This window comes from Ruditapes philippinarum, unplaced genomic scaffold, assembly GCF_026571515.1.
Source record: "Ruditapes philippinarum isolate M1 unplaced genomic scaffold, ASM2657151v2 ctg2805_1_1_1_1, whole genome shotgun sequence".
In the NCBI taxonomy this organism is placed as follows: Eukaryota; Metazoa; Mollusca; class Bivalvia; order Venerida; family Veneridae; genus Ruditapes; species Ruditapes philippinarum.
This window is the reverse complement of record NW_026853622.1, coordinates 27,928-51,009: the sequence shown is the minus strand read 5'-3', so window position 1 is coordinate 51,009 and position 23,082 is coordinate 27,928. Positions and strand designations below refer to the sequence as shown.

The window sequence follows — 23,082 nt, the reverse complement described above, 5'->3', positions numbered from 1 at the left end:
TCAAAGGACAATAAGCCCAAAAGCACCGGCTTATTATAAAAATCAGGGTCTTTATAATAAAATACTCTATTTGAAAGACCCAGATAGGATAATTCACCCACAAAGTTTCAATCTGATATCTCAGTAGTTTAAACCAAGTTCAAGTTCGGGCATAATTTATATTGATGTACGAGTTCTTGTTATAACCTGGGACTAAAAATGTATCTTTAACTAAACCTTTATTTCACAATTTGCGCATTATTCTTTCCGATATTGCAATATGCAGGAAAAATAAAAACAGTCAATTCGATTAAACTACTTAGTGACACAACGTAAATCGAACGAATGGTAAATGACTGGTTTCTGACTTTACGTCATTGCGCAGTAGATGCGCTTGAGTAATGAAAAGAGAACCAGCTATTTCCCGCGGATTCGATTACGCGTACGTAGCAACCAATTAAAATGGCCGATATGAGTGTTTCTGTATGTCATAACGGATTTTAAGAAATAATGTGAGAACGACGGAGATCAGTTATTTTTTTAAGCGCTGTGATTCCCCCTTTATTGTGATTTATATTCCCTGGAGGATATAAGTGCATGGTTAAAAGTATATTGACTTGCCATACAAAAGTCGGTTCCACGGGCAAAATGACGGAAGTATCTCAGTCAAGTCTTTACGTTCAGCAGCGCGTTCAGTCGTCTTACTTTCCTGCTATACCAGTTGGAGCTCCCAAAGCAACTCTTTCATATCCAAGGTCTGTATCATATGTCGGAATGAAAATAAATCGGCATTGAATCAGTCACATTGATGTTTTCTGTTATTTTGTGTATCAGTATGATATAAGTTATCACTGATAGAATCAGTACATGTGTGTGACATTTTGTGAAGGGCATGTAGAATTTGATATCTTTTGCACAATTATTTATATTTAAATTTATTTAGAGAATTTGGCATATTTAGCATTCAAATAATATAACAAAATACATAAGCTATACTGGCATGCGAGCAGTTCCCGTACAAAAATCGTAGTTACTTAAACATTATTTTTTATTACGCTCACTCACCAAAATTTGAATTTTACACATCAATATTCGGCTCGTCACACAAATCATGGAAATTCCATCATGTTCTAAACATAGAATAACCCTTACTTATGAGGCCTCATATGGGGTACCGAAATTATTGATTATTTTGTATGAAGAGGAGTAGTTCCCGTACATAAAATCTAACCCATTGTAATTATACAATTTTATTATATCGGACCTATTTTTCATTTACAATTGTTGAACAGACCATTATCTAAGAAACAAATAGATGTAATTCAGGAAATAGACCGTAGACTAAACGCGGGTATCTATTACCCGGTACCGTTACCCCAACGCATTCACATGCAATAGCATGCTTGTATACATGATATTTTACGCATCAAAACCATAAAATTATTTTAAGTGGTAATATTGGTCAAAAGTCTGATAATTAAACAAGTTTTAATCACATTGCCTACTTATCTGTAAACAGTTGGTATTAGTGGAAAACCCTTTAACAAGCCTCACGTGTAAATATTTTTGCGCATGCGCGCAAGGACGGAATCCCCCAGAGAAAACAAGGTCACGTTTTGACGACGCACAGGTGAAAGTGATTTAAAATGAGACTTTTAATGCGTATTGCTGAACTGACACTTAGATTTTGTCTCGTTTATGTATCTGCTTGATTTGACAGAGCTCCAGATAGCGTGCGTATAAGCGTAAAATACGCATAGAAAATCTAAAATACGCATCACTTTCAAAATTCGTGCGTCACAGTTACGCACAACAAAATGAAAATACGCTTGTATGTCAAAATTTAGGCGTAAAAGAATAAAAGTGTAAACATTTGATATTCAGATAGGGGATGTTTTGAGCATAAAAATACAATATATTTCCATTTTATTGCATTGAAAACTAAAAGTCTGTTGTCAACAACGCATGTTAAAAACGAAAGTAGCAGGAAGTACAGAAGGGAGGTAACTCCCGTAGATCAACCTGTGAAATTATTGATATAAATTTTTGCCAGATAACCATCGTAGGAGTTAAAATAGTATTAAGTTTGTTAAGGCATCTATTTTCATGCTTATGTCTCAATATAAACAAAAATATATTTTAATTTCTTTCACTTTTGTTGTTGGCACAAAATAACACGCTTTGTTCACCTGCAGTTTTGTACTCAATATTTTCGTACCCAGTCTACAGTTACGGACAATTTTCTCTCAGACCAATACTTTTTTTAATGAAAAATATAAAATCTTTTTTTTTCTTTAATTCTAATTTCAACTTTAATTGTTCAAACTGGGGCACATGATAAGCTACATGCCAACAGAAATAAAGAAAGAAAAATATTGACTCCTAGAAAATTTATTAATTTTCGGGCTTCCACTAGTTGAAGTTTGGGTGTCATTTAATTACTCCTTCATTTTGGCATGTGACTTCCGAAAATCTAATACTCTTCCTTCTTTACCAATATAATGTGACTTCCAATATCAGAGATTTTGAAGTCTTTGACTTCCAAATTTTGAAAATGGAAGCCCTGATAATTTTGCTGTGTATCCTAAACTTGAGTTCCAGTATACTCTGGAAGTCTTACTTTACAGGGCACGTTTTGTATTGCTTCACATTGAATCAGTATTTTATTTTTAAAGGTTTTTCTAAAAAAAAGAAAATAAACAAACAAACGAAAACAATAAGTTTAATTTGTTCATAAAAAATGCAAAATGCTTTTTGGACAGATTTTACCCCTTAAGTTTTTCAGATTTTACATTTTACCCCTCACTCTAAATTTTGAGGGGTAAAAACCCCTTGGCCAAAAAAATTATCTGGAGCTCTGATTTGAAATGAATTTTTAAAGAATGCAAGTAAAAATCAAGCGTTTAAATAAAAAATACGGGTACTGCTTCTGTATGGGAACTGCTCGCATGCCAGTATATATATATATAGTATAGACACTTTCAAATCCGTTCCTGGAACCAACCAGTAGGGCCTAAGTAGCTGAGCAATGAGTGTAAAGTTTCTTGCTCAAGGAAACAACGGCTCACCCCTGATGGGGTTTGAACCCATGCGGCTAGTGATCATTAGATTACTAGTCCGACGCGTTAACCGATCGGAAACTTCTGTAACTTATTTAACAGCAGTGTCATATTTGCATATGGACCAGTGTTGAGATGGGTCAAAATTGACCAATTTTAGTAATTTCACTATTCAATGGAATTCATGCAAAGAATTTTACACCTGTACATTTTTTGCAACACAGAACAATATTTTACTCATTTCTGCAAAAAGTTATGATATTCTGTCCAAATTTGCGCATTTACAATGCTGATTAAATCCATGTTAATTTGTTTGCTATCATGGTGGACCAGTTATTATATTTCTGTCAAATAATTATAATGAAGCAGGATTTAGACTGCATTATATTTAAGTTATAAAGCCAGATCCCTGCAGCCTACAATCACTTTTAGTTAAGTGGGAGGCCTAATACACTCTAACACTAAGCAATTTTATACATATATAATATGAGGAAACATTTTAGTATATTGCATGATGTAATTAATTGAATCAGGGTGTCCATTTGACCCTTGAAATGACCCTTTGACCCTTCAAATCTTCAATAAGCCTGATTTGACCCTCAGGATTTTAACTGATTATTGATTTGGTCCTAAATAAAATGTTTCATGCTTGATAGTAATGACAAAATGTTTTAATAGATGCATGTACATTTGTAAGACCTAAAATTTCCAGAATTGGTTTGTGACAATCAGACAGCTCTGATTTTTTCCCATAATTAAATGCAGTTGTTATTTTCTAGGGCAACACAAAGCGCTCCTTACACTGCATTGATGGGAGTAGTTGTTGATGGCAGAATTCCAAAACGGGTAAGCAGTTTTATCTGTCATCTATTAAACAGTAATGTTACTTTTAAACTTTGATTTTCAAATATACATATGTGTATTTTGGAAAGCATGATGTTAGATCCCCATTCCCTGCACTTCTGTTGCACTCTGTGAAGGCGATTTGAGTATGCCAGACCAGTGCGCAAATCCATAAAATCTGACTGAGACTGCTTTTTCCCTCAGTAAAATCTGGTATATGAATAAATGTTGATATACAGACCTGGCATACCACTTGTATTTCAAGGCAATTTCAATCATTAATATTTAATCTTTCTAAAACTTTTTTGAATAGAGTCTTGACGGCTTCCTCTGATTGGAAAAAAACATTAAGATCCAATTGTGCAATTTGAGGCAATTGTAGTACTATACTGTTTAACGCCCACCCCTGATTAGACTGTATGAGATAGTTGCATGCATGACTTTATGCCAAAGTTGCCATGGAAACTGGTGGACTGTTGTCTGTAGTTTTATCTATGATCAATTCTTATTGCCTTTTAATTGCTCAGTGCCATTCAGAATCTATGAAAAACATTATTGAAGGGGTCTAGGCAGGGGAGTGGGAATTCAATCAACACCACTCTGATGTTGGCTGGTTTTATTTTAAAACTGATTAAAACTCCCAATGACTTATCCAAACTTAAAATAGGTCAAGCTATTGCAAAAATCCAGCATGCAAAAAATAAAAAAATAAAATTGTTAAAAACAAAATTGAAAATTTGTTAAAATGTTTGTGTAAGAATTTATAAAAATTATGCTTTAAGCTTAAATTGAATATTTAACAATTTTTTTTTTCATTCAGCCTCTTTTTTTTATGACACCCCCCCCCCCCCCCCCACAAAAAAAAGAAAAGAAAAAAAACCAACAAAAAAAAACCCCACAACAACAACAACAACAACAACAATAAAAACATGTACTTATGTATTATTGCTGCACTTTTATACATATTAAGAGTAATTGACTGATAATAAATCTGTACTTATCAATCAAACTTATTTTGTGAATAACAAATTGTCATTATATTGGTGATTGAAATATTTCCTGAAATGGCAGTCTAACTATTCAGGTAACTAGTATTACATTTTTTCTGTGCTAATTTCAATAGATTTATTGTACTAAATGTGTAAATTGCCAATTTTTTGATCACAATATATGTTATCTACCTTCATTTAAGTATTTTACACTATCAAAAAATTCTTTTACAGACTTTAATAACATTTTGATTATTTTGTCGCTTTTGTTAGTCTGTCAATTGAAATGACCTTTTTAGGTAGACTTTCACACTAGAATTAAAAACCTTGTCAATATTTGCCTTTTTTTATATTTCTATAGGCTTTCTTTGTGATACATGTAAAACCCTTGTAGAATAACTTGTAAATCAAATGAAGTGTTCAGCAAATAAATCTAATACCTATATCTGTATAAACACTTTATCCTGATTCAAATTTTCTGATCAATGAACTTGACAAAAATTGATACTTTAAGTATATCAATATTTGTACAGCTTTTAAGGTAACATGTAAATGTTGAATGTTTTTATGATTGAAATATTACATACACCATGCCTTGTTATAGCATAATATTATAATGTAGTTCTTTGATCTAGTGTAATAATTTACTTAGATTAACTGAATAATATATTAGAAATTTATTTTTTAATGAATTGAAAGAAAAATTGATGAAAAAATGAATAAAATCTATTTTTTACCAGTAGAATTACTCTCACAAACCTCTTATTATGGCATTTGATTATGCATTGATTTTTATGCTCCCCGAAAAAATTTCGGGGGAGCATATAGTCGCCGCCATGTCCGTCCGTCCATCCGTCCGTCCGTCTTTCCGTCCGTCCGTCCGTCCGTCCCCTTTTCTTGTCCGGGACATAACTTTGTAACAACAAGAGGTATCAACATGAAACTTTGTAGGTAGATAGATCTCATTGAGTAGAAGTGCAGTGCACAAGAACTGTAACTCTGCCTTGCCTAATTTCTGAATTATTCCCCTTTGTTTATTTTTACACTTTGAACTTTGTCCGGGACATAACTCTAAAAGTATAAGAGGTATCAACATGAAACTTTGTAGGTAGATAGATCTCATTGAGTAGAAGTGCAGTGCACAAGAACCGTAACTCTGCCTTGCCCCTAATTTTTGAATTATTCCCTTTGTTTATTTTTTTCACTTTGAACTTTGTCCGGACATAACTCTAAAAATATGTATAAGAGGTATCAACATGAAACTTTGTAGGTAGAATAGATCTCATTGAGTAGAAGTGCAGTGCACAAGAACCGTAACTCTGCCTTGCCTAATTTTTGAATTATCCCCCAAATTTGATTATTTTACACTTTGAACTTTGTCCGGGACATAACTCTAAAAGATATAAGAGGTAACTGGCTACAATCAACAATAGAGAAACTTTGTATAGGCTAAGACCAGATGATTCTCAAGTTCTGCAGTAGTATTGCAAGTGCACTCATAACCTGTAACTCTGTCTGCACCCCTTGCTCGAATTCCCTTAAGAATCTACCACCTCACATTTCGTTTTACTTTTATACACTCGATAAATTGCCGGCATACCTCTTTCAAATATAGTCTAAAAGACCTACGAAGATGACTACATCATTGAGATAACATATTGTTAGTGGTAGCATAATCTCATCTTGAGTAGAAGTGCGTGCACTATAACAAGTACCGGGTAACAGTCTATCCATTGGTCTCATAGATCATAATGTGATTATTATACAAGCCTTGTCATATATAGATTTATTATACACATTTTGAGACTTGCCTCCGTCTGCATCTTGCTAATTCGTTGCTCAAAAATTATAACCTCTAAATGACTAAGAGGTGGATTCGAGACATGAAAATTTGTTGTAGAGTATGACTAGATCTCATTGAGTAGGTGTGTGCAGTGCTACGCCACAAGAACATCGTAACTATGCTGCCTTGCCTAATTTTTTAGAATTTTATCCGCCTTTGTTAGTTTAATTTGTAGTACACTTTGAATTTGTCGCGGACAATAACTCTAAAAGTATAAGAGGTATCAACATGAAACATTGTACAGCTCGAGACTGTCATATGTGCTTTCCAAGGATCTTCAGAAAAAGGTCACATATGACAGGTCTAGTCTCTTTAATTTTACTTAATACAGTCTCAAAGAAAATTAAAAACTTAAGTATCATCTAGCTGTCTAAATATATACCATTGTGACTTAAAGATCCTTTATGTTTTGTGATTGGTATTGTTACAGAGTGTATATAACATACCATAATAACCCACTATGTACTACAAAATGATAAGCAAAAATACCCCGAAGAGCGCGATTTATTGATGGAAAAGGTTATTTCATTTGAAAATGTTTGCATTGCGAAATTCTCCAGTTCGCCATTCATTGTACATATCGCGACTATAATTAATAATCAAGCACCCTCATACCGATCGGAATGATCGGCTTTTATTATTGGCAACTATAAAAGGCTCGAGAAGTTGCTGTCGCCCTTTCACAAAATCTCATTTCATTCCAATAGGCGCCGCGCTTCGGCGCGGACGCCAACAACACTTGCAAAAAAAGTATATATGGATATAATTATGCAAATAAAACAACTTTCAAACATCAAAGAATATGTAAAATGTGTACTGAAAATATTTGTGCACATTATATTTAATCAATAAATTACATGCATTGATTACTTATTGGAAAATTTAACTTAGAATTCATAGAAAATAAAGTTCTAATTACCTCCCTTTAATGGCCTTTATTTATATTAAATGTTAAATTGGGTGATATCTTTATAAATAATGCTTATTTGAACTTACAATATTGACAAATCTTAATTTGAGCATCATATTTATGAAATCAAACCATGAAAAATTGTGTTACAGGATCTTTCAACATATCCATATCCAAAGCTTTTTCTGGTTTAGTATAAATATTTTTACCATATTAATTATGCAGTCATAGAAAGGTAAATAAAAAAAATATGCTGCCTGAAAAATCTTCCGTGGGCACTCTATAATTAAAAAAAAATCTAACACAAGTCTTAACCAGTTTACTCAGGCCATAATGTACATTACACACACATCGATTGCGTCATGCTTCCCATAAACAGACGCTACGTCACTTGATACCTGCATTTATACATGTCAACTGTGTAATTGAGATAGAGGTGTGTAGACTTTGTTTGCTACTGGATTATAATTGGACTTAATTATTTTCGCCCTCTGGGTGTTATAATAGGTATTATTTATCTGATTTAACGGACAATTAATAGGTGTGAAAGTCGTTTAAATCAGACCAAACATTGCATTGGGACCTGACAATTAGGGTCGCTTGTCACATATGACAGGGAGTCGTTTAATTCAGACCATTTATATAGGAAAATACGTTGGGAGTACTGAAACAAGGTCGGATAAGACAGGGAGTCGTTTAAATCAGGGGGTCGCTAAGGCAGTCTCGACTGTAGTTAGATAGATCTCATTGAGTAGAAGTGCAGTGCTCAAGAACCGTAACTCTGCCTTGCCTTATTTTATTTATTATCCCCCTTTGTTTATTTTACACTTTGAACTTTGTCCGGGACATAACTCTAAAAGTATAAGAGGTATCAACATGAAACTTTGTAGGTAGATAGATCTCATTGAGTAGAAGTGCAGTGCACAAGAACCGTAACTGCCTTGCCTAATTTTTGAATTATCCCCCTTTGTTTATTTTACACTTTGAAATTTGTCCTGGACATAACTCTAAAAGTATAAGAGGTATCAACATGAAACTTTGTAGGTAGATAGATCTCATTGAGTTGAAGTGCAGTGCACAAGAACCGTAACTCTACCTTGCCTAATTTTTGAATTATCCCCCTTTGTTTATTTTTACACTTTTAACTTTGTCTGGGACATAACTCTAAATGTATAAGAGATATCAACATGAAACTTTGTAGGTAGATAGATCTCATTGAGTAAGTTTGCAGTGCACAAGAACTGTAACACTGTCTTGCCTACTTTTGGAGTTATTGCCCTTTGTTCATTTTGACACTTTGAACTTTGTCTGGGACATTACTCTAAAATTATAAGAGATATCAACATGAAATTTTGTAGATAGATAGGTCTCATTGGGTGGAAGTGCAGCGCTTAAAAATCATTACTCTGCCTTGCCTTATTTTGAAGTAATTGCCCTTTGTTTATTTTTACTTTTTGACTTTTGTCCTTGACATTACTTTAAAACTATTAGAGATATCAACATGAAACTTTGTAGGTAGCTAGATATAATTGGATAGAACTGCAACGCTTAAAGAACCTAAACAAAGCCTGGTCTAATTATGGAGTTATTGCCCTTTGTTCATTTTTTTTTATACTTTCCTGTGTCCAGAACCTTCTCGGGGAGCATCACCCGGTTCAACCGGTTCTTGTATGTATTGTACTTTGTATTGCTTTGAACTTAGAACTATTTCCGGTGTTGATTTAAAGGGGCTACACTGAGGTCTGACGGGTAATTTGGTGTCCAAAAAAAATGTATACAAATTTCCCCACAAATCACAATATTATGACTAAAATAACAATAACTTACACTTTAACCAACCCTCTAACAACAATTATGCTAGAAAATGCATATTCACATTAGCTTTTGATGCAAAAATGAAAGTTGGTTTTCCCAGACATGTACAGAAGTTACCCACAATTCATCGGGTATAACTAAAATACGCAACGGACATTTTTGGAACAACAGAGTAAACGGGGGTAAAAAAGTCTATTGATTTTTTCTCAACTCTCTAACCTATCATGTTTATATAACTTGAGTATAACGAAGAAAAACTGTATAAAAGATAATCAAGGTAGCAATTTCATAGTCTTGAAAAATCAAACGCCAGCGAAGCGGTCATTTTCTAGACAAAACGGAAAGATATTATATACATGTACAATTATTTTCATTGACATTTCAGTTTCAATTTCAATATTCTAAGGCAAACATAATGCATCGGTGATATTTATACTAAAAAGAGCACAGTGTAATCACACTAATAAAAAGTATTTAACGCTATCTATAACGTATTTAAATCAAATACAGTTAATGACATGTCTCATTTGATTTTGATTGTTTGTATTTGGGATAGAGTGGGGGTTACGTCACACAAAACTGTGTAGGTCATTTTTGCGACTCTTCAGTTTTACTGGTGGAGAAAGAACTCAGGTGCCCCTTTGCAAAATTGTTTCTGGCACAAACGGGCATCTGTGTATGTAATGAGTGACGTTTCGTAGGCTATCTTGATAGGATCGTACATACACGTTCCACACACAATTACATCATATTCATACCATAGGCAAAATTAAATGCACGTTTCCTATTGTAACAATATGAAACCCCAGAAAAAAAACCTATGAACTAGCTTCTGAATGTGGCATTTCTATCGTTATTCCATAAAAGCACCCCCCCCCAAAAAAGAATGAATACATCAATGGGCATGCTCTGGAGTGTTGGTATTTATTACCTGCACTCCAGTTACGCACTGTGCATGTATATGAATTCGATTTAACTCTGACACGTTTTCAACAAAAAAGTCTTCAAACTATGATACAATAAATGTTTATGATTCTATTAGAAACTTGTTTAGAATTTAATGATTTTTTGGTGAAAACGATATAGTTTACTTGTACTACAGATAAGATCAAAAGTGCTGAAGGCACTGAAGAAAAAACGGATAAACTATCACATTTTCACTCCAGTTTCACAGGTAAATTAATTTTATATGTCGCGGTTTACATCTAAATATCAGCTAACCTTTGCTTTTTGAGACTTTTGTTTTTGAAAATAATCTAAACGAGTAAAATAAATCCTCTTTTATAGGCAAATAATTTAATAAGTAGCATCCCCGATTTCTCCCACATAAATTGACTTTAGCAAATTCTTTTCTATTCAAATATTAAGAACATTCTGTCAGTGACGTGTCCTCTACTTGAAATCTTCCTGGTGTGTTTTTTTCGGTAACAGGAAGAAAATGACAGTCTGTTCGTATCATTCGGTAACAGGAAGAAAATGACAGTCTGTTCATTTGATCTTGACTGTGAAAAATCATGTTTTGTGAACCAATTTATCCTGCCGATAAAGATTTTGCAAGCAATCTGGTGGTTTATGTTCTAGTGCTTACAATTTTTAATTCCAAAGAACATTTCTTAGGAGACCTTTAACGTTTGATTACGGTATAATCACTATAATCGAAATACTTAGGAATTAATTTTAATTCCTGTTACTGTGAAATTTTTCGTTCACGTGTTTAAAATACTTAAGTAGCTCTAAAATTTTCAAAACGATATCCAGTATTTCCGAAACAATTTACAAAGGCTTTTAATACACAATCTTATGAATCTTAAAGTATTACGAGAACCACCCATTTAATCTCCAGAAATACATGCGAAAAACAAGATAAATCAAAAGGCTGCAAGCTCTGAGGTATTTTCTGATCTTTGCAATATAAATCGCACTGTACAACTGTATTATTTTCCTGTATAAGTTTATTTTTATGTACTATAATTCTTCTTGCTTGGTACCAGAGTTTGAAACATTTTGCATGACTAGAGTTGCATCAAAAATCATTTATGTTCATTTTTATGACAGCCACACTTTATCCTTGCATATCGTGGCTATTTCCTTAACAAAGAAACTTTATAAAAATAATTGCCTTGAATTGGATTTGAACCCCAGACACACTAAACGAGCGCGTTACCCTTGCACCACGGAGAAGATATACGAACAATGCCTGAACAAAATCAAGTAATACTAAATTTAGATTTTTCACTGCATTTCGGGTTAATTTCGAGGTTTTTTGTTTAAGATAAACCTGTTCTTTAACATTGATGTAAATAATTTAACAAAAATATTCTCGCCAAAACAGTCCGACATGTATATATTCCACTACTCGACAGTCAGATTTATTTGTGAAATAAGCTCTCGACATCGCTTAAAATAGCATTTTCATTGATTAAAATGATATTCATCCGCGTAATTTGTGAATGTGCATTCATTGACAATTCTATAAGCCAAAGCTACTTTTTAACTTTGAATGCGTTGTAATTTGTTGGATACTTATAACAAAATGAAAATATTTCTTTCTTTTAAATCGGTAGTTTTCAGGTGTTTTAAGAACTGTTTGTTGTTAGATTTGTCGTGAAACTGCTGTGTCAGAGATTGAATGTTAGCTTTGTATTTCCTAATCTTCGATCAGAAATACAAAAAGGAATGGTAACATTCAATGAATACAACACCCACACGACCAAGCAAAACAGGACCACAGCTAAATTATCAATGAAAACATTAATTTCAGGCTTTCAAGTGGTAAATAAAAAGAATAAACAACAAAAATGAAAAACAGGAAGAAAGAAGAGACAAAAGTAGAGAAAAGTAAAGGTTTTCGTGCTATAAAGAAAGAAAAGCAGCGTTCTCTCCCTAACTTATTTATGCAATGAAATGCATCCGATCAATATTTAGCCATTGTAGTTTTGGAAACCAGTCACTCGTGTTTTCAAAATAGTCGGGAAATGAACCCGACTTTTTTTATCAAAACATTTACAAAACTATTAACAATGAGTATGCCATGATAAACAGGCTATAAGGAGTAAAAACAATGGTTTATATATGCATTGCCCTTTACCGTCTAGGAGTTGGAAGTATTATAAAACATAGTTTAAGCAATGGTTGTTGTATGAGGTGAGGTTAATAATATCTTACTGAATTCTTAAAGTTACTTTTACTTACCTGCCCTTCACATTTGTCTTGCTGTATCATGATTTTGTTTGTTTCGTTTAATTTTGAAAGAAAAGTTAGGGTTTAAAAAACAACAACTATATAATCAGTTTTTAAGTTTATTTCACTAGTCACGGCAATAACCCTGCTGTGGAAGCTTGACTATGTCGGGGCTGCGTCATGTGAACGTTGCCGTCGCCTGATTGTGTCTTTATTCCAGTTTTCCTTTTTTACTCTTATAACGCTCTCAATTTCTTTTCCACCGGGAAGCTTTCAATATATTGGTAACATTAAAGCACAGCTCAATTGACCCATCACTAGTACGGAGGCCTTCCAATAAGAAAAAATTTATCAGGATATCTGCTAAATCAATAATGATAATAATAATATTAATAGAGCCAGATTGTAACTCTTTTCGGACCTTCTTGATAATGTTTACCATGTGCATGAAACAGGTATCAATTACCTATAGTTTTGAATGTCTAGATCAAAACATAGTAATCTTTTCATCAACAAAGTTTACATCCAATGCGGATAAATATGCAAGTATGTATGTAAAATGATAAATATTAAATTTCAGATCTATCTAGCAAAGGAGATCGATTTTTTCTTAAAAGAATTTTAATTATGTGCACTAGACATACATTAGAAATATTATCTAATAAAGTTGAAGCCTAAATGTCCTATAATGAGGCCGGATTCATTCTCTATTTAGCCAGTGCTTTCAGTGCTTTGATCAGAGTTAAAGAGAAAATTCTGGAATAACATTCTGTGTGTGCATGTGATTTTTTATGCTTACAATACTCAAATTCATGTTCGTTGTATAAAAGGTATTACGAAGTTTTTTTTTCCTGAACGGGTGTCAGATAAACCAAAGTGACCTTTGAAATAGGACCCATTACACTGATTGACAAAGTAAATTTTCTTAGCCTAGATATCATGATATTTTAACCATTACAAAGTTAATACATAATATTTAATAATTACACGAAAGCTCTCAAATTAACATAGAATATTTGTAAAATTTGTGTATGTCAGTTTCGAACTCCGTACGTTTAGCTAAATTCATCATTGTAATGGAGAAAAAAAACATGATTACAACAATGTAATGCTTTAAATATATTGAAATTGCTTTTGAAAGATTTTTCTCACAAGAACATATGTGAACAACAAGAAATTTAACAAACAAACCCATTATTTGCTTTTAAATTTATGGATTGTTGGTATATTCCGGTTTCGCACTTTCGTTGCTGCCGATACACAAAAAATTCTCCGTTTCGCTTTTTAGTCATCCCGAGAATCATCACGTGACCGTTGTTTTTATTCAGATTTGCAAACTGAAAGGTGTTTAAACGCTTTTCCCACAAAATTGGAGAAAATATGTATTTCAAACGACTTGCCAATCCAAAGAACACATATCAATGTATCACTGATTCTGTTTGAATGTCCCTAACTCGCAGGTAACAAAAAAATATCGGTTCGTGAAATTTTACTTTTTTTTGTGACATTCGGCCGTACCTCAGTGGAGTACCTTTAAGAAATTTTACAGTTCTTATATTATCATAAGAAATTGAGTCAGTTTAGTTAAAAACATGACTGAGCCGTGTCACCACAAAACCAACATAATGGGAATGCGACCAGCATGGATCCAGACCAGCCTGCGGCTCCGCGCAGTCTGATCAGGATCCATGCTGTTTGCTTACCAACCCTTTTACAAGTCGAGAAACTGATAGCGAACAGCATGGATCCTGATCAGACTGCGTAGATGCGCAGGCTGGTCTGGATCCATGCTGGTCGCAAACCCATTATGTTGGTTTTGTCATGACACGACTCATATTGTCATCTTAGTGCAGAAATACCTTAATGGGCTAACTCCTATTAGATTATAGTAGGAATTAACCCGGTACTGCTCTAAGGTAACAATCTTCCCATCTGTTATTAAATGTATTTCAATTAAGTTATGCTAAAAAGCAGTAGATTACAAATTCATTGTATATAGTTAGAACAGATACACTTTTCCAGTGATAGCATATTGGACTACAAATCAATTTGGTACAGTAGGGAGGGGCCGAACCTAAAACCCCATCTATAATCTAATAGGTCTTTCAGATGGGACAGTAAAGTATCGAGGTCCAGAGTAATAGCCTTTCATACCTAAACCTTGCATGTTAATGCACCAGTTGTTTCGCCTGCAATATATAAAATTTGGGACAATTATGCCAAAGACTTAAAATACTGATAAGTTTTGGAGAGTAAGTCATCAGTTTATATTTCCTTTGACAACATATCACATTTAAGTAGGTTTGGCAATTTGGCAAACTATAGAAAAAGGGGTGTCTGCAAAAAACAGACTGGGCAAGATTTTGACAGGAAAAAAAGTAGACAAGCCCTGGTTAATTTATTTATTAAAGGAACACCACTGAGGTCTATAAAAGCCATGTTTGAGTAAAAAGCATTGCAAGGCTTTCCAATTTTGGTTCATTTTTCATTTTAACTAGTAGAATGATGATGGTCTCGAGTTATCAGTGTAGACCTACATCAAATGGAACATTAATCATGTCACTAATAATGTGGTAAAATTTACTCCAGTCCCGTCATGTCTAAAAACCTCTGTGGAGTCCCTTTAAAGAGAAAAAGAATGTTCTTGTTTTAACATCCCTTTAATTGTGCTTGTTAATTGATTTTTATGCCCCCACGGAGTGGGAGCATATAGCGTTGCACTTGTCCGTCCGAGTGTCAGTCCGTCAGTCCGTCAGTCCGTCCGTACGTCCCGAAATCTTGTGAACGCAACTCCTCTTAAACCGGATGGCAGATTTTGCTTAAACTTACAGGGATGAACAACCTTAATGTGTAGATGGTAGTAAAGGAAGGAATTTTTGCTGCGACCAAATTTAACAGAATTATGGCCCTTTGTTGATTTTTTCACTAGATACTATGAAGAAATTTTGTGAACGCAACTCCTCTTAAACCACATGGCAGATTTTGCTTAAACTTACAGGGATGAACAACCTTAATGTGTAGATGGTAGTAAAGGAAGGAATTTTTGCTGCGACCAAATTTAACAGAATTATGGCCCTTTGTTGATTTTTTCACTATATACTATGTAGAAATTTTGTGAACGCAACTCCTCTTAAACCGCATGCCAGATTTTGCTTAAAGTTACAGGGATGAACAACCTTAATGTGTAGATGGTAGTAAAGGAAGGAATTTTTGCTGCGACCAAATTTAACAGAATTATGGCCCTTTGTTGATTTTTTCACTATATACTATGTAGAAATTTTGTGAACGCAACTCCTCTTAAACCGCATGGCAGATTTTGCTTAAACTTACAGGGATGAACAACCTTAAGGTGAAGATGGTAGTAAAGGAAGGAATTTTCGCTGCGACCAAATTTTTTACAGAATTATGGCCCTTTGTTGATTTTTTCACTATATACTATGTAGAAATTTTGTGAATGCAACTCCTCTTAAACCGGATGGCAGATTTTGCTTAAACTTCCAAGGATGAACAACCTTTATGTGTAGATGGCAGTAAGGGAAGGAATTTTTGCTGCAACCAAATTTAACAGAATTATGGCCCTTTGTTGTTTTTTTCATTATATACTATGTAGAAATTTTGTGAACGCAACTCCTCTTAAACCGGATGGCAGATTTTACTTAAACTTCCAGGGATTAACAACCTTAATGTGTAGATGGTAGTAAAGGTTGGAATTTTTGCTGCGATCAAATTTAACAGAATTATGGCCCTTTGTTGATTTTTAGTTTTCAACTTGTGGCACATGTAGTCCAAAAAATATTTGACCTAGAGTCATAAGATTGACAGAACAGTGGTGTGTGGGGGCATCCGTGTCCTATGGACACATTTCTAGTTTTCTACTGTCATGTGCAATATTTGTTAACTGCCTGTTGTAATATTTAAACTATTTATTTCTATTTTGACATCATATTGATGAAATAATCTGCAAGTGTAAGGTTGCGAGAGTCTAAATCCGGAAAGGTAAATACCGCAATTGAATTTGCCGTCAAACACTTGTCTTTATCAGAGTAATAATCAATATCAAAGTGCGGTTAAACAAAGATTAACTACAATTATTTAAACATTATTTTGTTTAACATTCATTTTATCTTGTTTGAATGTTTCATTTAAGGTATTGTTACTATAAATTTAGCACTTTGGATGAAATGAGATTAAAGTTGATTTGATTGAATGTTCTTTTTTCTAGTTTTTGAAATCATTGATTTTTGAACATTTTGTTTTAGGTTTCAAAGATACTGTATAATAGATTGAGTGAATAATATCTAAAAAATATAAACATACATTTTTAAATGCCTGAAAATATTTTGTACTGTTTATTTACAACTTGAAGAGAAAAACAATTATTTATTTGTCTTGAGTTGCAAGGTAATTACATAGGCATGACATTTTTCTAAGATTTTGTTAGACTACAAATAACTATTTTTTCACAATAACCATTTAAAATTTATTTTGAAAGGTATTGATTGTTTGGAAAAACAACAACACCCCCCACCCCAAAAAAAAAACAACAACAAAAAACAAACAAAAAAACAACAAAAAACCAGATATCTAAGATATGAGCCGCGCCATGACAAAACCAACATAATGGGTTTGCGACCAACAACGATCCAGACCAGGCTGCGCATCAGCGCAGTCTGATCAGGATCCATGCTGTTAGCTGTCTGTTTCTCTACTTGTTACAGGGTTTGTAAGCGAACAGCATGGATCCTGATTAGACTGCGCGGATGCGCAGGCTGGTCTGGATCCATGCTGGTTGCAAACATATTATGTTGGTTTTGTCATGGCGCGGCTCGTATCTAGTAAATGTTACGAGTATCACTTCAATCCAGCCCTTACAAGGATAACAAGCAGACAAACATTTCAACTCTCAAAATATTTCCTGAAGCAGCAAGAGTATTTTTAGCACCAGATATCTAAGATTTCTGTGTACTAGTAAATATAATTTATAAATAATAATAATAATTATAAATAATTTATAATAAACTTATAAATAGGGGAGGCAATCAAGTCAAGTATAAGATATGTTTCCATCACAGTAGTAAAAGACCCATTTGATTATTTAGAGTGATTTGGTCTGCTTTCTGGAACCATTATAAGGAGAAAAAACACGTTACGTGGAAGGAAAAGATACCTCAAAATTTGGAGACTGTGTTATAAGAAATTTTTGGATTGTGACTGATATTAAATGACTTGTTTATTTTCAGCATCCAGTCACCTCAAGATGTAGGGTAAGGAAACAAGTAGGTCTAACTAATCGTTGGAGATTGCCCGAGTCCTTGGGCAGTGATCTGTTGGGAAGTTCACAGGCCATCAAAGCTGTCAGCATGCCATACAATCAAACCCTTATGAACATTATCACTGGTAAAAGCTAAGTTTCATACTCTTTAAGTTACATTGTATTTGATTGGAACTGAAATAATTATTTAATGAACATTTTTGCATCAAACTACACATGCAGGTATACATTAATGGAGAAGAAAACATGCATTAATGCATAGATTCTAGTGACCATGCAAGCTTGTTGTACATTATTTTAATATGCGTGACTGATGGCGCAATGTTAAAACAGCTTAATGCCATGACACACCATAGCTTTATTATCAAAACTTGACTGTCAAATAACACCACACTAGCAAGTGGAAAGCATGGCAAAATGGTTTCATCCTACGAAAAATACAGAAAACTAAATGCAAAATAACTATTTCTCTCATGCAAGAAAAGCACTTACTAGTATGCACCTTTTTTTGTGCATTTACATCTACAGAAGCTGTAGGACTTACTAAAACACTCACTCTGTGGGCTTGGGCTTTAAACGCATCTTCATGCTCCAAAAGATTTTAATTATGCAAGAGAAAAAATGTGCATTAATCCTTTATTATCATCACTTCTGAATACAAGCAAGAAAATATAATATCATGGATTTGGACAAAAATGCCCACACTCTTTTAGACTTGAGAATTTTATACTGCCCCTACTTGCTCAATATGGATAGCAACGTATTTGTAATTGAGGAGTTGCTAGTTTGATCCTTGAGGCAAGACAGATTATGTCTGTGAACTGCTGTACTGGGACATTGGTCTATGGTCATTTGTCTCTCACTGCCGATTCAAAAATGGTATGGAAGTAGAAGAAGTTAACTAGCAGAGAAATTAGTGGTGATTACTGGTTTGTTATCTAGAAAAGCTGATTACATAGATCCGTCTTATTTTCAATCTAGTTAAAAGTAATTTAACTTTTAATGTTGATATTTTGTTGATTTTGTTTATTGTGACTTTTTATCTCTATAAAATTTGGTAGAGAATGTTAAATATTTTATTTATATTGTTATTTTTAGCCGAGAGTGCCCAAATCAACATGAATCTTGATGTAACAAAGCCATACACGTTCAGACAGACAGCTGACAGGCCATACACCGAACCCCCTGGTATTCCTAGAACCATACCCAAAGACACAAGTCAGGAAAATGCTGCAAAGATTCCGGCAACAGCACCAATGATTACTAGGTAAAATAAATAAATTCATTTCTTCTTTTTATGCCTACATTTGGTATGAAGTAATAATTTGTGCTATATTATTTAGCATCGGTGGGGTTAAATTATTTCTACCTTAATGTATAGCTTGAAAATTGAAATATGACCAATAATTGTATGGCATAAAAACCGATTTCTGTACAAACGAAAACATTTAAAAAAAACTCAGAAATGTTCAGTGTTGTGGAAATTAGGTGTCAAGAGTTAATAGGTGTAGAAAATATGTTATGATTATTACTTTGAAACCTGTTTTTTTGCATTTAATCCCACATATCTTTTATCAGAAAAAAATTTCATCTGATATTTAGCTTGACTGTACTATAAGAATAAGTAGAGCTATACTAGTCACTCGAGTGTCGGCGTAACCACTTATATTAAAGTTTTTGTAATACCTCAAATATTTTCAAAGTCCATTGACATATGGATTTGAAACTGCAGACTTGTTCACCATCATGACCCTAACCTGAAGACAGGAGGAGGTAACTGTATCAAGCATTTTGACAGAGTAATGTTCTCTTTTTGACTTAAATTTTTTGTACCAACTAGGATATTTTCATATTTCATTGACATCTGGCTTTGAAACTTGTTGAAATTTTATACACTTCTTTGTGAGCATAACTGGACTCTCTCCAAGGCCTATAACATGGATTTGTCAGCCCTTTTGTGAACTTATAAAATTTTACATTATCAAGGGTCTTTTACTATCAAGCACTTAGAATAGTCGAGTGTGCTGTCCTACTGACAGCTCTTAAAGTTTTCCCATTTTATCTATTTTTGTTTCTCTTTATTTTTTTTTCTTTCAGCTTGACAAAGCCATTAAGCCCTATTAAAAAGTTTATGCCACGTAGTGCACGTCCAGTGACACCAAAAGACGTATTCCTGTATCATTCCAAGAGAAATAAGAGCCTTATGGGACCAGGTAAGGATCTCTTCTTTTCTACAAATTTGAAAAAAATATTCCTGTTGTTTTTCTCCAAAGTGCTATGATTTTGAAGTGATTTCCAATTGTGTAATATTCACAGGCTTTTGTATATCTCTTTCCTGTGCACAAACATTCAAACAAAACTTTTTGGGTGAAGGAAAGGTGATTTCTTCTTACAAAAATCTTGCATCATTATATTTTGATGATTTCCATACACTTTTTAAAGTGCACCTTTTTGTCCCTACCCTGGTTCCTAAATTCCTAACCACTTTTTAATTATTGCGTTAAAGATTACCTTGCATACCTACAGAAGTTTGTTGGTTCTAAATTGTTTTCCACTTGCATTAACATGGACCTTAAAATATTCATCTCTTATGTGGCCTGGCCGCTATGTAAAGCTTGCACGACACTGATAAAGATTGTGGCAGGCTGGGGTGTCTATTATTAGACAAGGATTAATTGAGGATTATTTCCAGTAGTCTCTTACCTCAGAATATTAAACGTTGAAACCTTTGCTTGATTATTTAAAAAAAAAGGACTTTAATTTTATGTAAGAGTCTATTTTGGGTTAGAACTAATTTATTTACATTGTCAAACTATGTCACAGTTTTTGGATTCAATGTTCAGTTTTGGTGGCAATTTCTGCTATAGCTTTAAAGAGGAACCATTTAACATTGTCATTTTAAAATTTCCCTTTGAGGGTCTGACAAATGACAATCTAAGGGTGCTGTTTTTTACTGTACCCAAATAAGCGGCTAGACTTTAATTGAACATGAGATAAAGAATATCTAAAGATGTATCACCACTTTGGAATCTGCAAAATATCGTCAAAGCATAATTAACCTTGACCCATGATTGAAAATTAGGCAAAGTTCCAATTGAAACTTTGATGAGAATGACTTGTTTAAAAAGTGACTTATTTTTACCCAGAATCCCTGAAAGGGTCGGAACACGGTAAGTTATTGCACGTAGTAATCATAGATAACATCTGCGTAACGCTCTTCTCCCAAAACCCCAGATCCTTATCCGTCTTTATTTCACATTTTTCCTAACAGAGTCTTCTACATGTATATCAATTAATAATTGATTAATGAATTTTAAAATTCCTAAAAATAATCATTTTATTATATGTAACGTGAATGTGCACAGCAATTAAACTTGAATCAAAACATGTGATGTATTTTGTCTTTTTTGTTAATGTGTATTAAAAGCAACTTGGGAAATTCTTAGATATTTTCTATTAAATAGAAGCATTATGACTGTGTAAGTTAATCGTTTTGGGTAGCTGAAAAAAAAATCACCGAAATTATGCTGTATTGTAATATGATGTATATTTTAAGTTATTTGGATTATACAATTTTATGAAAATAGAATAAATACAATTTTAAGTAATCATAATAATTATATATGAAAGAAAAGAATTCTGTTGAGGAATATGTGAATGGAAAAAAAATAATGGATTTCTGCTTTGTAGTTTTACAGTAAGTTTTGCTAATCTCCTGTCTTGACTCGAAAATGTGTGTTTTTTTTAAAAAAAAAAATATATATGCATGCAAATACTGATCAGCTTCGAAGTAGTAGTTTTGTTTAAATTGTGTAGTTTTTTTTACTCCGATATGAAGTGGCTCTTAAAGCATGTTATTCCCATAAAATATATAAAAATATTATACGTATATTTATTTTCTCATTAAAAAAAATTTGATGTCAATAATACAATGACTTGATTTGCAGGCATTTTATTGGACCAGAATTTAATCATCATTGAATTTTACCCCCTTCTTTTGTAACAAACTTGACATGCTTGAATTTGGAATTAATTGTCAAGTATAGGTTATAGGAAATTTCTGTCAAAATATTAATATTAAAAGCAGTTTGTATATCTATCTGGTCAGACTGGACATAGACTCTGATGGCTTTTTTGGAAAGCTTTTTATGGCAGTTGGTGCCCCTTAAAACCTACTTTTACCGTAAATGGTAAGCTTTTGCCACCGGTATACAGAGCCTTGCAGTCTGACTATTCTCTATACAGTGTTGGAAGCTCAAATTTATCTTGACTATTTTAGGAATTATGAGATATAGCTATTGTATTCACCAAGGTGTTGAATTTGTCGTCATACTTTGGTTAAGTTTTTGCATGCAAGTTTGTGCTTTTAAACTGCTTAAAGGGAATGAATTGAAATATTACTCACTTTTGTTAGAGTATGAGGCACATAACTCTAGAGATGGATTTTGACAGAGTTATGACCCATTTTGAACGGAGAAAATTCTACATTTATCAAGGCCTTTGTTATACTATCAAACACTGAGAATAGTGGAGCATGTTGTCCTACCGACAATTACTGTTGCATTTCTTGTATCTACATGTAGTATTTAAAAAAACCTTAAACTTTAATGGGACTGGTCCAAATTCAAAGCAGGGCAAATCCAGTAGGCAAATACAAGAGGCTATAAGTTAAGCATTCCCATTGTTTTTTAAAGTCATATGAGTAAAGTGAAGGTTTCTTTCCAAAGTATATTTCTTACAGATAAGCTGAATTGTGTATTCCTTGATATTTTTGTTTATTGTTCAATATTCTATTGCCAGACCTGTCCTGAAAGTAGGAAGCAGTCGAGGATATTTCAGTAATATTATTAAATTGTTGATAAAAGTCTAAGAGATGGATATTTGTATTTTTTGTTTTTCAACGAATTTAATTTTCCCCTTTTGTATGGCTAGAGAAATTGCATAGTTTGAAGCTGCATGCCTCCAGATGAGCCAAAATATTTCAGAAAGATCTTATTTGAGAAAAATGTACTTAGATTTTAAGAAAAGTAAAAAAAAAAATCAAGATTTAAGTGATAATTTACATGTAATGTGTGATTAAAGACTAATTTTGCAGTATTTATCACCATATTTCTACTGCGTGACTAACACAGTGTTCTGCTGTGCGGCTAATTACATAGTAAGGGCTATTTTTGCATATTTTGACCTCTTTT

The 23,082-nt window shown here is 33.3% G+C and overlaps 1 protein-coding gene across 4 annotated transcripts in view; it reads left to right on the top strand.

Moving 5' to 3' along the window:
• Nucleotides 1-393: 393 nt before the first annotated feature.
• LOC132737384 (BTB/POZ domain-containing protein 16-like) overlaps nt 394-23,082 on the top strand; it is a gene marked incomplete at its 3' end in the record, with an annotated part of 50,590 nt that continues 27,901 nt past the window's right edge. For 2 of the 4 annotated variants that reach the window (XM_060724664.1, XM_060724662.1), the window contains 6 exon segments: nt 394-734; nt 3,818-3,884; nt 17,859-18,015; nt 18,989-19,157; nt 19,988-20,103; nt 21,037-21,060. In XM_060724664.1, the coding sequence (XP_060580647.1) occupies nt 577-734; nt 3,818-3,884; nt 17,859-18,015; nt 18,989-19,157; nt 19,988-20,103; nt 21,037-21,060 (691 nt within the window). 4 annotated transcript variants of the gene reach the window in all.